General features: G+C 42.4%; 3 protein-coding genes across 4 annotated transcripts in view; 2 read left to right on the plus strand and 1 right to left on the minus strand.

The window, feature by feature from the left end:
* LOC113435178 (uncharacterized) overlaps positions 1–235 on the plus strand; it is a 45,961-nt gene extending 45,726 nt beyond the window's left edge. Inside the window, exon 19 of the mRNA XM_087934959.1 lies at positions 81–235. Within this exon, the coding sequence (XP_087791085.1) occupies positions 81–96 (16 nt within the window). The 3' untranslated portion in view covers positions 97–235. The remainder of the gene's footprint in view (positions 1–80) is intronic.
* Positions 128–4,210, plus strand: LOC148125660 (uncharacterized). The gene is made up of 3 exons (XM_087934962.1): positions 128–499; positions 1,142–1,268; positions 4,095–4,210. The coding sequence occupies exons 1-3, from the start codon at positions 128–130 to the stop codon at positions 4,142–4,144; spliced, it is 549 nt and encodes a 182-aa protein (XP_087791088.1). The 3' UTR covers positions 4,145–4,210.
* Positions 4,211–5,303: 1,093 nt separating this feature from the next.
* Positions 5,304–12,494, minus strand: part of DENND2A (DENN domain containing 2A) — a 72,500-nt gene continuing 65,309 nt past the window's right edge. For both annotated transcript variants that reach the window (XM_087934957.1, XM_087934956.1), the window contains exons 17-20: positions 9,163–9,280; positions 7,235–7,474; positions 6,756–6,842; positions 5,304–6,034 (exon numbers count right to left, since the gene is read on the minus strand). In XM_087934957.1, coding sequence (XP_087791083.1) covers positions 6,003–6,034; positions 6,756–6,842; positions 7,235–7,474; positions 9,163–9,280 — 477 coding nt within the window. In that variant the 3' untranslated portion in view covers positions 5,304–6,002. The remainder of the gene's footprint in view (positions 6,035–6,755; positions 6,843–7,234; positions 7,475–9,162; positions 9,281–12,494) is intronic.

Consider the following 12,494-nt stretch of genomic DNA (forward strand, 5'->3'; position numbering starts at 1 on the left):
AAGGCTTCCACCATCCATGAATGGGAAAGAAGAGAGAGACGCACTCAAACGTGTGTGGTTGTTTTAAATTACTCCAGCAGGCTCCCAAGTCTTTAGATAGTTGGGCAAGAACAGTCAAGACAACAGTATGAAGGCATCTAGAATGACCATCCTCGCCCTTTCCATGCCGTTTTATTTTCTGATTCAAACTGGGAAAGGGCTGGCTGCTGAAGTCGACCCGGCTGGAACTGTAAAATTTAGGAAGAACTTCCAGCCCAGTCACAGAGACATAGAGGTAGAAGAGAGGAAACAGCCTTCCCTAAGATTGTGGAAGGCTGCAGAAGGAAAAGCCCAATTAGGTGATGGAGAGTACGACAAAGCAGCAAGCAATTTGCAACTGGGGACCAGTAAGCAGAGGCCAAGTGGCAAGAGGCCGTTTCTCCCACTGTCCCCTCCAAAGAGCAAGGGTCAAGGGCCTGAGGCCCACTTGGAAGGCCATGGGAACTTCAATACAGATACGGTGAGTAACATATATTTTTGAAATTAATTTTGCTCTGATCCTGAAATGCTTTTCCCAAGTCTTGCTGGAAATAAAAATTTATTCGTAGTTGAGTTTTTGTCAGATTATCGGGGAGGTGGTGTTGTGGCACTTAAATGTGATGAAGGGACAAACTTCAGTTAGAAGATTATACAGAATATTTTTAAAATTTCATCAAGTTGCAGTATTCTGGAAATACAGATAGTCCTCCACTTACGACTATAGCCCAAAATTTCTTGCCTCCCTAATTCACTAGCCCTCAACTTATGACCACAGTTAAGGCCCACATTTCTGTTGCTAAACATTTATTAAATGAATTTTGCCCCATTTTACGAGCTTTCTTTCTGCAGTTGTTAAGTGTTAAGTGAACCACTGCAGTTGGTAAGTTAATAACCTGGTTGTTAAGTGAATCTGGCTTCCCCATTGACTTTGCTTGTCAGAAGGTCACAAAAGGGGATCCCATGACCCCCCTGGGACACTGCAACGGTCATAAATATGAACCAGCAGTGATCACCATAAAAATATAAATCTAGCAAGAAACACCATACAAGTTAATTATTGAGAGAGAATTTCTTACTTTCCAAACAATGCTTGCTATCTGCAGTTTCTTTTATTTCCTTTCAGTATTCCTGCTCTGGTATCCAGTTGAAAGCCTGCCGAAAACCATCTGATTGCGATGGCTGCTTGGGCCTCTATACTTGCAAACTTCCAAAAGGAAAGTGCGACTTCAAAGCAGTTTCCCGACAAACAGGTACCACATAAACCAAGCAGAACAACAAAATACAAGTGAATGAGACTCTTCTCCTGCTTTCAAATACTTCTTATAGAGATCGATACAGTGCTTGTTCTCACTGAGCACTAATGTGATGTAGAGGCTAAAATATTGAACTAAGACTGACAGGCAGGGGAAGAACCAAAATAAAATTCAACTTCAGCAATAAAGCTCAGAGGGTTATCAATACAACAGAATGTTTGAAGCTCAGGGTTGAACTGTGGGCTCTTTGTTATTCTCTGACCTTGGTTGTTTTCTTGCAGATGTTTCTAGTTTGGTAATGAAATGTCTGCAAGAAAATATCCAAGCTCAGAAAATACCAAAGGGCTCTCAATAGGATAGCCACTATTTCTCTCTCAACCTTCCTTGCAAGATTGTGTTATGGGGAAACATTGAAAGAACAAATTATGTATATTGCTTCCTACTTTTTTGAAGGAACAGTAGTGACTAATCCGAATGTCTAAATAAACACCTTTACATCTGGATCGTTCCATGTAAGAAAATTACACATTACGATCCTTAATACAAAAAAAGAAAATTAAATTTCCCACCGGAAATTAGAGATCAGTGAATGCTTTCTAGATATGTATAAATACAGTTTGTCTAGAACAGGGGTTCCCAAGATGAGACGATATTCCAGGGGGTGCGAGAAAAGTCCAGGTAAATAATAGGATATTGGCTATATGTTGGCATTTTTATTTATTATTTATTTCAGGGGGTGCGAGGTTCGAGTGAAATTTCTTTAGGGTTGCGGGGCGAAAAAAAGGTTGGGAACCACTGGTCTAGAACTACAGTAGATTTGATATAAGAAACTGCTAAACCAGGGTTTCAAATGCTGTTTTCAAGCAATAGGCAACAGAGGGCGCTGTAAGGTCATAGGGAATGAAAATCTGATAAGATTTAGAACACTTTTGCAATCTTTGTAAAGTACTCTTTTAAAAAAAGCTACCTGTGAAAGGTTTTGCCATTGGCTTTGGCACCAATTTCTCCTGCAATGGTTAAAAAACAAAAACAAACCGAGATCTAGTCCTTTAAAAATGCACCCACAATGTCCTTCCTTCCAGCTTTGATTGCAACAATCCAACTCATGTTTGATCTCGTGGTGGCCGCCCTATCCCTATCTAAGAATAATTTCCTGTTTAATTCAAGGCAGAGTCACTGTATATAAATTGTATCAATTGCAGTTCTCCATAGTTGTGTTCATGTGACTAGGCAGGAGATGCTTGTTAGGAAGGAGATTACCATTAGCCAAGTTTGGATCAAGCAATAGAGACAACATCTTTCTCTCTTTTACCAATAAGGGCATTTTATTAGGCTCCTGGGATATTTTTAGGCTTATCACTATATTGAAAAAAAAAAGCAAAGGCAGAGTTGTACTTGCACATTAAAATGTGTGCAGGTATTTAAAAATGGGCATTGTCTTCAAAGCTTGGGTAAAATGAGCAGCTTTGCATATCTGCGGAGATTCTCAGTCATCCACATCATGGTTGTCCCAAAAGTGCTTTTCTAAAAGGCAACTGGACTTTGTTTTTTTCCCCTTCTTTGAGAACATTTTGCTTCTCATTCTCAACCGAAGAAGCATCTTGAATGAGAAGCAAATCATTTTCAAGGAAAAGAAAAATAACCAAGTCCAGCTGCCTTTTGGAAAAACATCTTAGGGATGAGCATTTTTGGGCCATGCAAAAGTTATCTATCCATGTTCTACCATGTAATTAGCATGTCACTACTCATTATTGGCTTTCTCCACTCAGCCCGAAATCTGAGTTCACACAGCCTGCAAAAGTTTCTGTAGACAATTTTAACTCATCATGGACCACATGGTAGTTTCTAAACTATGATTTATGCCTTAAAATATTGAGCAAATCCAAGTAGTTGTGGTTATCTCAAACTTGATTAAAATTGACAAGGTTTTACTGGCATAGAAATGCTCCAGGGTTGAAGATGGCAAGGGGAAGAGATATTGATAAGCTGCCATTCTAGTTTCTACCATTTTAAGGCACTGGCATGTTTCCCCCACAATCCGAACTTTGCAGAACTTGCAGAACTTTTATTTTAAGGGATGCACTTTTATATTAGCAAGGTTGCCATTACACTTAATTTTTGAAAGACTTCCTTGCAGCAAGCCTATGGCGCTCAGAGTCACCCCAAACTACAAAATGGGTGGCAAATGAATGTTATTAATGAATTTTAATAATAAAACTGTAGTTTGAAAGAGCTGATTTCCTAATTGTATTGGACCATACGAGAAGCCACGTGCTAGCATTTGCACGATGCTGTAGTCACTTGGGTGTTGCACGTTCTCGCTGCTTACAATATGTTTTTGCTATTGTGGAAATTGGGGAATATGGACCTGGCCTGCAGTTCACACAACTGGCTGCATCCCATGTATCCAAGACAAATCATCACCTTGTGATGGTGACAAATAGGTTCAAGTTCTTAGGGATGCTTCAAATCAGGGACTTGTTGCAATTTTCTCACTTATCTTTAGCTTCTGTTATTGATATCCATTTGTAATTCTTCAGTGTTGCTCCAGTGGTGTTCCCATCTTTTGACTGGAGAAAGCTCAACTTTCTGAGGGAAGGATGGAAGGAAAAGGAATGCTCCCATGTGTTACTATCCCCAGCCGTACTCTGATCTTTGAGGGGTGATTTAACGTATGCAATGACCTGTCATTGTTCACCATTGCAACACTACAATCCTTGGGCATATTCCAGCCAGATTTTTCCTATATCTGTATAGGTGATAAGTACACTCAGGAAGATGTGGCTGCTGATAACTCAACCAGACTGTATTTTTCCTTCCCAGGTGGCTTCCTCCGGAGTATCGAGGAAAGATTAAATATACGGTCTCGGTGAAAAGCTGATCCAAAACATTTCAGTGTATTTTGGGATGGAGATGAATTAAATAAATTATCTTGACCATGAAAACTGCTGTTTCCAAGCTATAGCTTACCTGCATTATTCAAGGTGTCATAAAGAAAGAGGATGCCTTTATCTTGATGATTTCACCTTGGAGGAGCAGTGAATCCCTCAAACAGATTTCCTTTTTTCTTACCATGTTCCTTTTATCTATTTTACTTATTACTTTTTGTTCTTTTTTTATAACACTGTTTATTCTGAAAGGGAGCACCATGCAACAACAGGGGTTGTGACTATATGTGTTTCAGGGACTTTCTAAAAATATGTTTTCTCAGCTCTTAGACTCTGGAGTTGACTATATACCAAACTGTGTGCCCTATTCCTTAGCTACGATTTTTTTTTATCACTAGGCTAAAGTTTACTGGAAGTAGGAGTGGAGTTTGTACACATGTAATATTTTAAGCAAGAGACCCACCAGTGGTCAGCCACCACTTTTCTCTCCAGGGCATTACCCTTCAGTGCATTCTCATTAGTTGTCACACTTAAAGTAGGCACCCCACATCTGGTGGCATCACAATGAACATCCTTCCTTAAAGTTGAGATTTCAAGGTCACTTCTTACTCTAGGCAAGAGCAGAAACAGTTCTTTTTATTGAGATTTACAGAAAGAGAAAGGCGTGGATGAAAGCATAACCGTATCCCAGCACCTTTATGCTTTGTTGACTTCCAAGGTACAAACAGGTTGCCACAAATTCTGCATCACGGTGTGAACTGTATGGCAGATATGGTACGTATCAATAGTGTCACTTCGGACATATCACTGTTGTGTAAATAAATTTAACAAAACGATATGCTTGCATGTAGGAATCGCCGTGCAAGTGTAACAAACACTGAATAACCCAAGAGGACTGCAAGGACAGGAGAACACTGTTTCACAGCTGGCCCACTGGCCACTAGGGGGCGCATACAATCCCATCATCGAAACCATCCCATCCATCCTTAAAAGCTCTCAGACATTTTTCTGTTGCGTGTGGGAAGGGGATGAGTGGGAAGGTTCCTCAAAGGACTGCTTCTGCCCATCAAATCACCCTCTGAACTTTGCTCCAGAAGATACACACGAACGAAACAAACCACATAAAAGTACTTGGAACTAAGCACATGCTTTTCTGTTTTAATAAACACATTGCAACAAATCAGACTTACTCCGAAGAAAGGTGTGGACAATATATCCCAAAGTCCGGGAAGGGGCAGTAAGTCATCACATAGTGGTCAGCTGGATAAAGTTCTGAATGGATTCAGTAGTCCCCCCTACCACCACCACTACACCTACTGGCGTATACAATATCTTCTTTTCCCATCTCTACGTGCCTCTTCTTTCTCTTATTGTTTCTGTATCACTTCATGTCTTTTTACAATCATACTATCCAAGTTAAGACAGCACCTATCATTGCTGTCATCTCAGGAGAGTAAATGGAACAAAGGTCTCTGCCTAATAAATCTTCCTAACCTCAGTATAAATAAGAAACATTAAAAAAAAAAGTAATAGATAAAGGTCTCAAAATCACTTGTGGTCCGAGAGGTTGGGGGTCCGAGAGGTTGGGGCATGCTTTGTCCAGTGCATGTTCTTCATCAAGCCACAGCCAGAGGCCCCTTCATGCTGTATAGGAGGCCACAGATCAGCTATTCACCCAGGTGCAGCTTTTAAATGCTGCGTCTCTTGAGGTCTCTCCACCACTGGAGCAGGCTAAGCTGGACTTGGTTTTAAAATAGGAAAAAACAAACGGAGTCCATGTTGTGTTTGCTGAAATGCTTAGAAAAGATACCCTTCTCTCCACTCCTGATGGTGCTCCACACACTTATTTCTTATGAAGAAATTTCATTCTGCTACCTAGAGAGGATTAACGGTGGGGAAGGAAAGAAAAAAATATTTATGGAAAGAAAAAGACTACTTCTTTACCTGCAGGAAAAAAAAAAAAACTACCTTTGAGTCACCAACCTTTCCATGTGAGAGGAAGGTGGAACCTCTGGGGAGCTGAGGCCAAACAGCAGAGGTCTAAGCTCTGCAATTTTTCAGGATGCCTTGATGGGAGATTGCAAAATGAAACCTCCTGCAATTGCAGAAATTATTCCCTGAGAATTTTGGACTGTTTTAGAAATGTTATGAGACAGAAGATTTTATAAAGATTATTAAACTTAATATGTTCCCATCAAATTATGTGCAAAGTATCCTTTCCTACTAAGCAGGGATGTGATGGGACAGGAAGTATTTGGGAAGGTAAGAAGCAAATGTTTACTATAGTTAATATTGGAAGACATTTCAGGTAAAAATGCTTTTTTATGTGACATTATCTAAAACGGGTCCCCAATCTGTTAGGAACCAGGCCGCACAAGCAAGCAAAGCTTCATCACATTCGTGGGATCTAGGTAGCATGGGAAACCATCCCCCACATCCCCAGTCCATGGAAAAATTGTTTTCCCCAGAACTGGTCCACGGTGGTCAAAAGGTTGGAGACCGCTGATGTACAACATTGGGAACAAGTGCACAATTGTGCGCACCTGGTAAAGTAAATATGATCATTGCAGCAGCTGCACTTGCTTGGATTCCTTACCTAATCCTTTCAAGAATTTATTAACTCCGCTCTGTTCTTCACTGGGAAGGGTCTCCAGATATTCCTGGGCGCGTACCTCAAACAAACCTAGAGAGATCAAGAACAATTACAATAACAAAAAAAGACTAACCACTAAGTTGTTTTTTGTTTGTTTGTTTCAGTTGCTACTACCAATTGGGGAACATTACTATGCTTAAAAAAGCAAAGCAGAAATCTACAAAAGTAAGGCTGTACTTAGATCCACCAAGTATCAGGAATCCATTGTAACTCAGTAGGACAATTCATGCTTTGTAGATAAAAGGGCTCAGTTCTATCCCGGGCATCTCCTAAAAGGATTGGAAAGTGCTATTCCAACATCCTGGAGAATTACTACCGGTATCAGGGATGATAAAGCTAAGGAGAAACAGCAATAATATGACTTAGTGTAAAGAATCTGCTGGATTCTTTACACTATCCTCTTGTCAAGAGGAACACCTCACCTTTGGCTCCCTGTTTTCGTAATTCTCGTTCTTGAATGAAGCCTCCAAACATCTGAGTCTCCATAAAAACTTCCAGGAATCTCCGAAGGCTCTTTGAAGAAACGGACTTCCGGAAAGCTTCCCGCTGGAGAGTCTTTTCTTCCTTCTCAGCAGGAATCATAAAAAGAGAGTAGTGTCCTACAATCTCCACAAAGAAACGGACAAAAGCTTCTGACACCACTTCATTCAAAGGGCTGGCTTCTGAGGGGACATTGTAGGGAAATTGAGGAAAGGGAAAACAAAGAATGAAACAAAGTCAGAAGAAAAAAAATATACTGGAGTTTAATTATCTTCCTTAACTGTTTCTGGATAACCTCCAGATCTATTCGACCACATCAAGGAGGACCGAGCTCTCATGAACAGCAATTCTGCTTTGCATTCAAAAGATTTTTAGTGCTATCTTCAACACAGAATCACAGAACTTAAGAGCTAGAAAGGATCGGGAATACCATATTATCTAGTCCAACTCCTGCCCCGAGCAAGTTTCCATTACTACAGCAACCCCAACAAATGGCCATTCAATCTCTGTTTAAACACCCCTAGACAGCCATACAGAATCTGCCATCTTTTATTATAAAACAATTATTAAGGTATTGTAAAGATATTTTTTTGCTCCTATCTTATAACTCATTATAACTTAAAGCCATCACTTCCTAGTCCATATTCTGGAACTATGAGCAGTACTGTCTTGACTTCTACATGACGGACTTTCAAATACTTGAAAACAACTAATGTGTCTTCCTGTATTCTTCTCTAGGTTAAATACAGTCATGCCTCTGACCATTCCTCAAATATTTTGCCCTTCCAGGAACCTTGCTGTCTCAATAGCTCTATTTTGGACACCCTCCAATTTGTGAATGATCTAAGCTATGGTGCCAGAATGGGATGGGATATCCCAGGTTGACCTGACCAAAGCAGAACACAAAAGATAATGATAATCATCCTTTCTTGAAAATATGGAGAGACAGTGCTAGTAAGCATACCAGGAGTAGGTAGCCTGCAACTCAGATGTTGCTTAAGTATCCCAAATCCTTCACAATTTGTCACAATGTTTGAGGTTGCTGCAAGCTGAAATTCAGGAACATTTGGCCCACACCCAAATACCTAATTAAATGTGCCTTAAATGTTACTTCACATAGTTTAAGGCAGTTGTATTCATGTAACATCAACCATGTTGTTAATCTATTTTTGCCATCTCTTTCACAACTACCAGAAGGGCCTCCAAAAGGTTAACCTCCAGAACTATCAACATTCCAATCAGAACTGGTATTCAGCAGGTTCTGACCAGTTCTGGAGAACCGATATAGCGGAAATTTTGAGTCGCTTGGAGAACCAGCAAATACCACCTCTGACTGGAGATTTTACAGTATCCTTCCCCTGCCATGCCCACCAAGCCACACCCACAGAACCGATGGTAAAAAAAAAATTGGATCCCACCACTGATTCCAATGGGGAAAAGTGGAGCAACTAAATGAAAACTAGCATTCTTCAGTCTTTTCAGTTTGTAAAGAAAAAGATAACTGAAAACAGAAGAATTATGCCTGCTATAGAGAAACTGAAGGTTTTCCCCCCCTTCTCCGATAATGCTCAGAATTGCACAATGACTGTAGACTCAGACAGATGATTATGCTTCTTCACATAATACATGTAGCTTACACAACCAAAGGTTAAGAATATGGTGGGAACAAAGGTACATAGACAAAGTAATCATCTCTGCTTATTGGTCTCCCTCATAGAGCTTCTGATCTACAATATTTTGCGAGGGTGTCTTAAGCATAAAACTGTGGAAAGCTGTACTAAATACAAATGTCCTGAACTGATAAACAATCATTGTCAAAAAAAAAAAAAACCCTACTAAGTGTTAAATTAAAAACAAAACAAAACCGAACCCTGTTTGCCATTGAGTGTGATTTCCTCCTTGTCATTTGCCAGTTCATTTCTCTGTTCCAGGATGTGTTCAAGCGCCCCTTGCAACTTCCGGGGCAAAATGGAATCTTCATCTTCCATCTAAAAAGAAAAGCATGCATTCAAAAAGCTTGCAAGAAATCCGATCCTGCATGCAGGGAAACCAACCGATAATCTATTTTCTTGTAAAAGACCATACATATTTCACAAGCTCAAAGCTGTTTGAGCTTTAGACAGACTGAGGAAAAAATAATACAATATTTTTGGAGATCGATCTGTTTGATCCTTCATAGGCATCTGCAAAATCCCCACTTTCTATTAAATGCATGGGACGTCTTTTCCCCTTGTGAATACGGTCAAGTTAAAAGGATAGGCATTAAATGGCATTTGGCTCCTATGAATGCTGAAGGATAGAATTATAATAGATTCCGTCTTGGGCCATGGCTTCCATATAATTAGCTCCAGACTCAACCCTGAGGATGGAAATAGCTTCTAATTGGTCAGATCCTAATGCTACCAAGGGGTAAATCACTGAGAAGATATTCCATCCTTTCTCCTTATCTGGTTTCCTTTTGTCAGGAAAAAGGAGCAATAGGACACACAGGAAAATTGCCAATGAAAGACATTGCAGCAAACACCTGGAGTTGCAAACTATCCTTGCCATTTTCCATTGGCAATTATAACACAGAATTATATCTCTTTTTCTGATATCCTGAGCAGGGCTTTTGGTGGCCCCTGTTCTTCACTAAGAGTGTGTGTGTGTGTGTGTGTGTGTGTGTGTGTACATACAACTCAATGGAAAACATATCAATACTTCTTCGTCCCATTTTCCCATAACCACCACTATGTGAGGTGAGTTTGGCTGAGACAGTGACTGGCCCCAAATCACCCAGCTAGCTTTCATACCTGGATCTAAAGATACTTCTTTTTCAATGTACCACATGAGCATAGCTAACCAGCACATGCCATGCACACCCCAATTCACACCACTTCTTGGATATAAACCATGAAAGCTAGGCAAGATGGTTGACCAGTTGCCATCATCCAATATTGACCTATTTTACAGGAGGGCCAGCTTCATGATAGAGTAGAGCTGAGAAAAAATGCCATCTGGAGGATAGCAACTTAATTAACAAGAGGGGGTGTTATGTCCCTGGGACTATCCACAGTCCCCACTCAGGTCCGCTCCAGTTGTGGGGGGCGTTACTGCCTCCCCATTGGCTGACCACCCCAGCAGCCGGCTATATAAGCAGGCTGCGGGGTTCGGTTAGTCGCTGGTTGTTGCGAGCCCGTTCCAGGCTGGCGAGCTCAATCAGCCCTTTATTGTTATTAATAAAGTATTTGTTGCTTGCAATGCCCTGGCTAAGCCTCTCCTTCCTCCGAACATAACACTGGCGACGAGGATGGGATGCTTTCCAGAGGCAAAACGCAACCGCTGAGTCACTAGCCGCTGATCCCAGCTAGAGAGAGAGCGATCAGCCGGCAACGAAAGCGAATGAGTGAAAGTGAAAAAACGCTGTAACCGTTTGCTAAGCCTGTAGCGAACGCTGAGCCGCAGCCAGAGAGAAAGCGGTCAGCGAACTAACGAAAGCAAGAGAGACGCCTGTAGCCGTTGCTAGCCTGCTACAGTAGGAAGTGAAGCGCTGCGAGCCGCAGCCGCTCATTCTAAAAGGCGGGAAATTCAAACGGCTGTCAGTTGAATTTCCCCGTCTAGTACAGTACAGTGCTGTGAGCTGAAGTTAGGCGCGAAATTCAAAAAACGCTGCCATCGGCCGTTGCAGCCAAACACCAGCAGTCCCAGAGAGAGAAGTGAGAGTTGTAAAAACACCTCTCCAGAGCTGAAGTCACTAGCCTATTGCAGGCACAAAAACCTTTCCTACTGCTACCCAGAGAGATTTTCTCAACAGGTCACCAAACGAGGATTTCATCATGAACTCCCACCCAGCCTTCCCGTCGTTCAAACCGGATGAGGAGAAGTGGGAGTCATATAAGAACCGTTTTAGTCATTATATCGACGCCATTGGGCTGGCTGATGCGGGGGAGCACCGGAAGAAATCATTTTTTCTGAGCTACTGCGGGGCCATCGTTTTTGACACGGCCACAGCCCTGGTAGCTCCACGTGAGTTAAAAAACGTCCCCTGGACTGAACTATTAGAAATCCTCACTAACCATTATTCTCCTAGACCCTCACAGATTGCCAGGAGGTTCACCTTCCGCATGAGGAAGCAGACTGAAAAAGAGTCTATCAACCAATACATGGCAGCCTTGAGGACTGCAGCACTCCATTGAGGGTTCGGGAGCTATCTTGATGACATGCTCCTCGATCAGCTCGTATGCGGGGTCAAGGACCTCCATCTCCAAAGACGTCTATTGGCCAAGAAGGACCTCAACCTTGCCCAAGCCGTCGAGGAAGCCCTGGCATCAGAGTTGGCTACCCAATCAGCCACGGAAATCCAAGGCCCCGTGCACAAACAACCCGCTGCCACCGTCCATTCAGAAGAGGTGGTCAACACAGAGGGTTCCAGCGACCAGGCCGACATCCACCGCCTTGCTCAGACCAGACAACCACAGGTAGGAGCCAGGCAAGAAAGCAGCCATCCGCCTAAACACATCACCCTGTGCCTGTCCTGTGGCGGATCTCATCCAAGGGCCACCTGCAAGTTCAAGGGAGCCACCTGCAACAATTGCCTCAAAAAGGGGCACATAGCCAGAGTCTGCCAGGCTGCTCGCTGTCCCACGCACGAGGGGCCCTCCTTCTCACGATCGGGTCCACAAAGGCAAGTACTAAACTGTCGCATTCGCCATTTTGCTAAACATACCTGCAATGCCATTAGTAAAATCTCGCTCTCTGTCCTATTAGAAGGTAAACCATGTCGAATGGAGGTTGACACGGGGTCAGCGCTCTCAATTATTTCATGGAACACCCTCAAGAAGCTACAGCCCAAGCTGTCCAGGAACCAACTCCAGAAGTGCCAGCTCTCCTTGAGGGACTACCAGGGGAAGGACATTCCGGTACTTGGCAAAGGCAAGTTCCATGTTAATTTTAAAGCTTTCAAAGGCTACCTGCCTCTAGTGGTAGTTAGCGGCAACCTCCCCTCTCTACTGGGGCTTGATTGGTTTCCCCATCTCGGCCTAGGGTTAACAGGAGTCCATGCTGTCTCCACCTCTGACACCGACTCTTTATTCGCTGACTACTCAGACGTATTCAGCAATGAGCTGGGATGCTATAACGGCACCCCCATCTCATTCACAGTAGACCCCCAGGCAGTGCCAATTAGACTCAAACCCCGCAGAGTTCCATTCGCCATCCGGCCTA

The sequence above is a fragment of the Pseudonaja textilis genome, chromosome 5, assembly GCF_049901715.1.
Source record: "Pseudonaja textilis isolate UNSWEBS1 chromosome 5, rPseTex1.2, whole genome shotgun sequence".
NCBI classification, from domain to species: domain Eukaryota; kingdom Metazoa; phylum Chordata; class Lepidosauria; order Squamata; family Elapidae; genus Pseudonaja; species Pseudonaja textilis.

Coding starts and splice junctions, on each gene's coding strand:
- LOC148125660 (XM_087934962.1), top strand. CDS start 128: ATGAAGGCATCTAGAATGACCATCCTCGCCCTTTCCATGCCGTTTTAT. Junction 500..1,141: donor GGAACTTCAATACAGATACG/GTGAGTAACATA, acceptor ATTTCCTTTCAG/TATTCCTGCTCTGGTATCCA. Junction 1,269..4,094: donor AGCAGTTTCCCGACAAACAG/GTACCACATAAA, acceptor TTTCCTTCCCAG/GTGGCTTCCTCCGGAGTATC.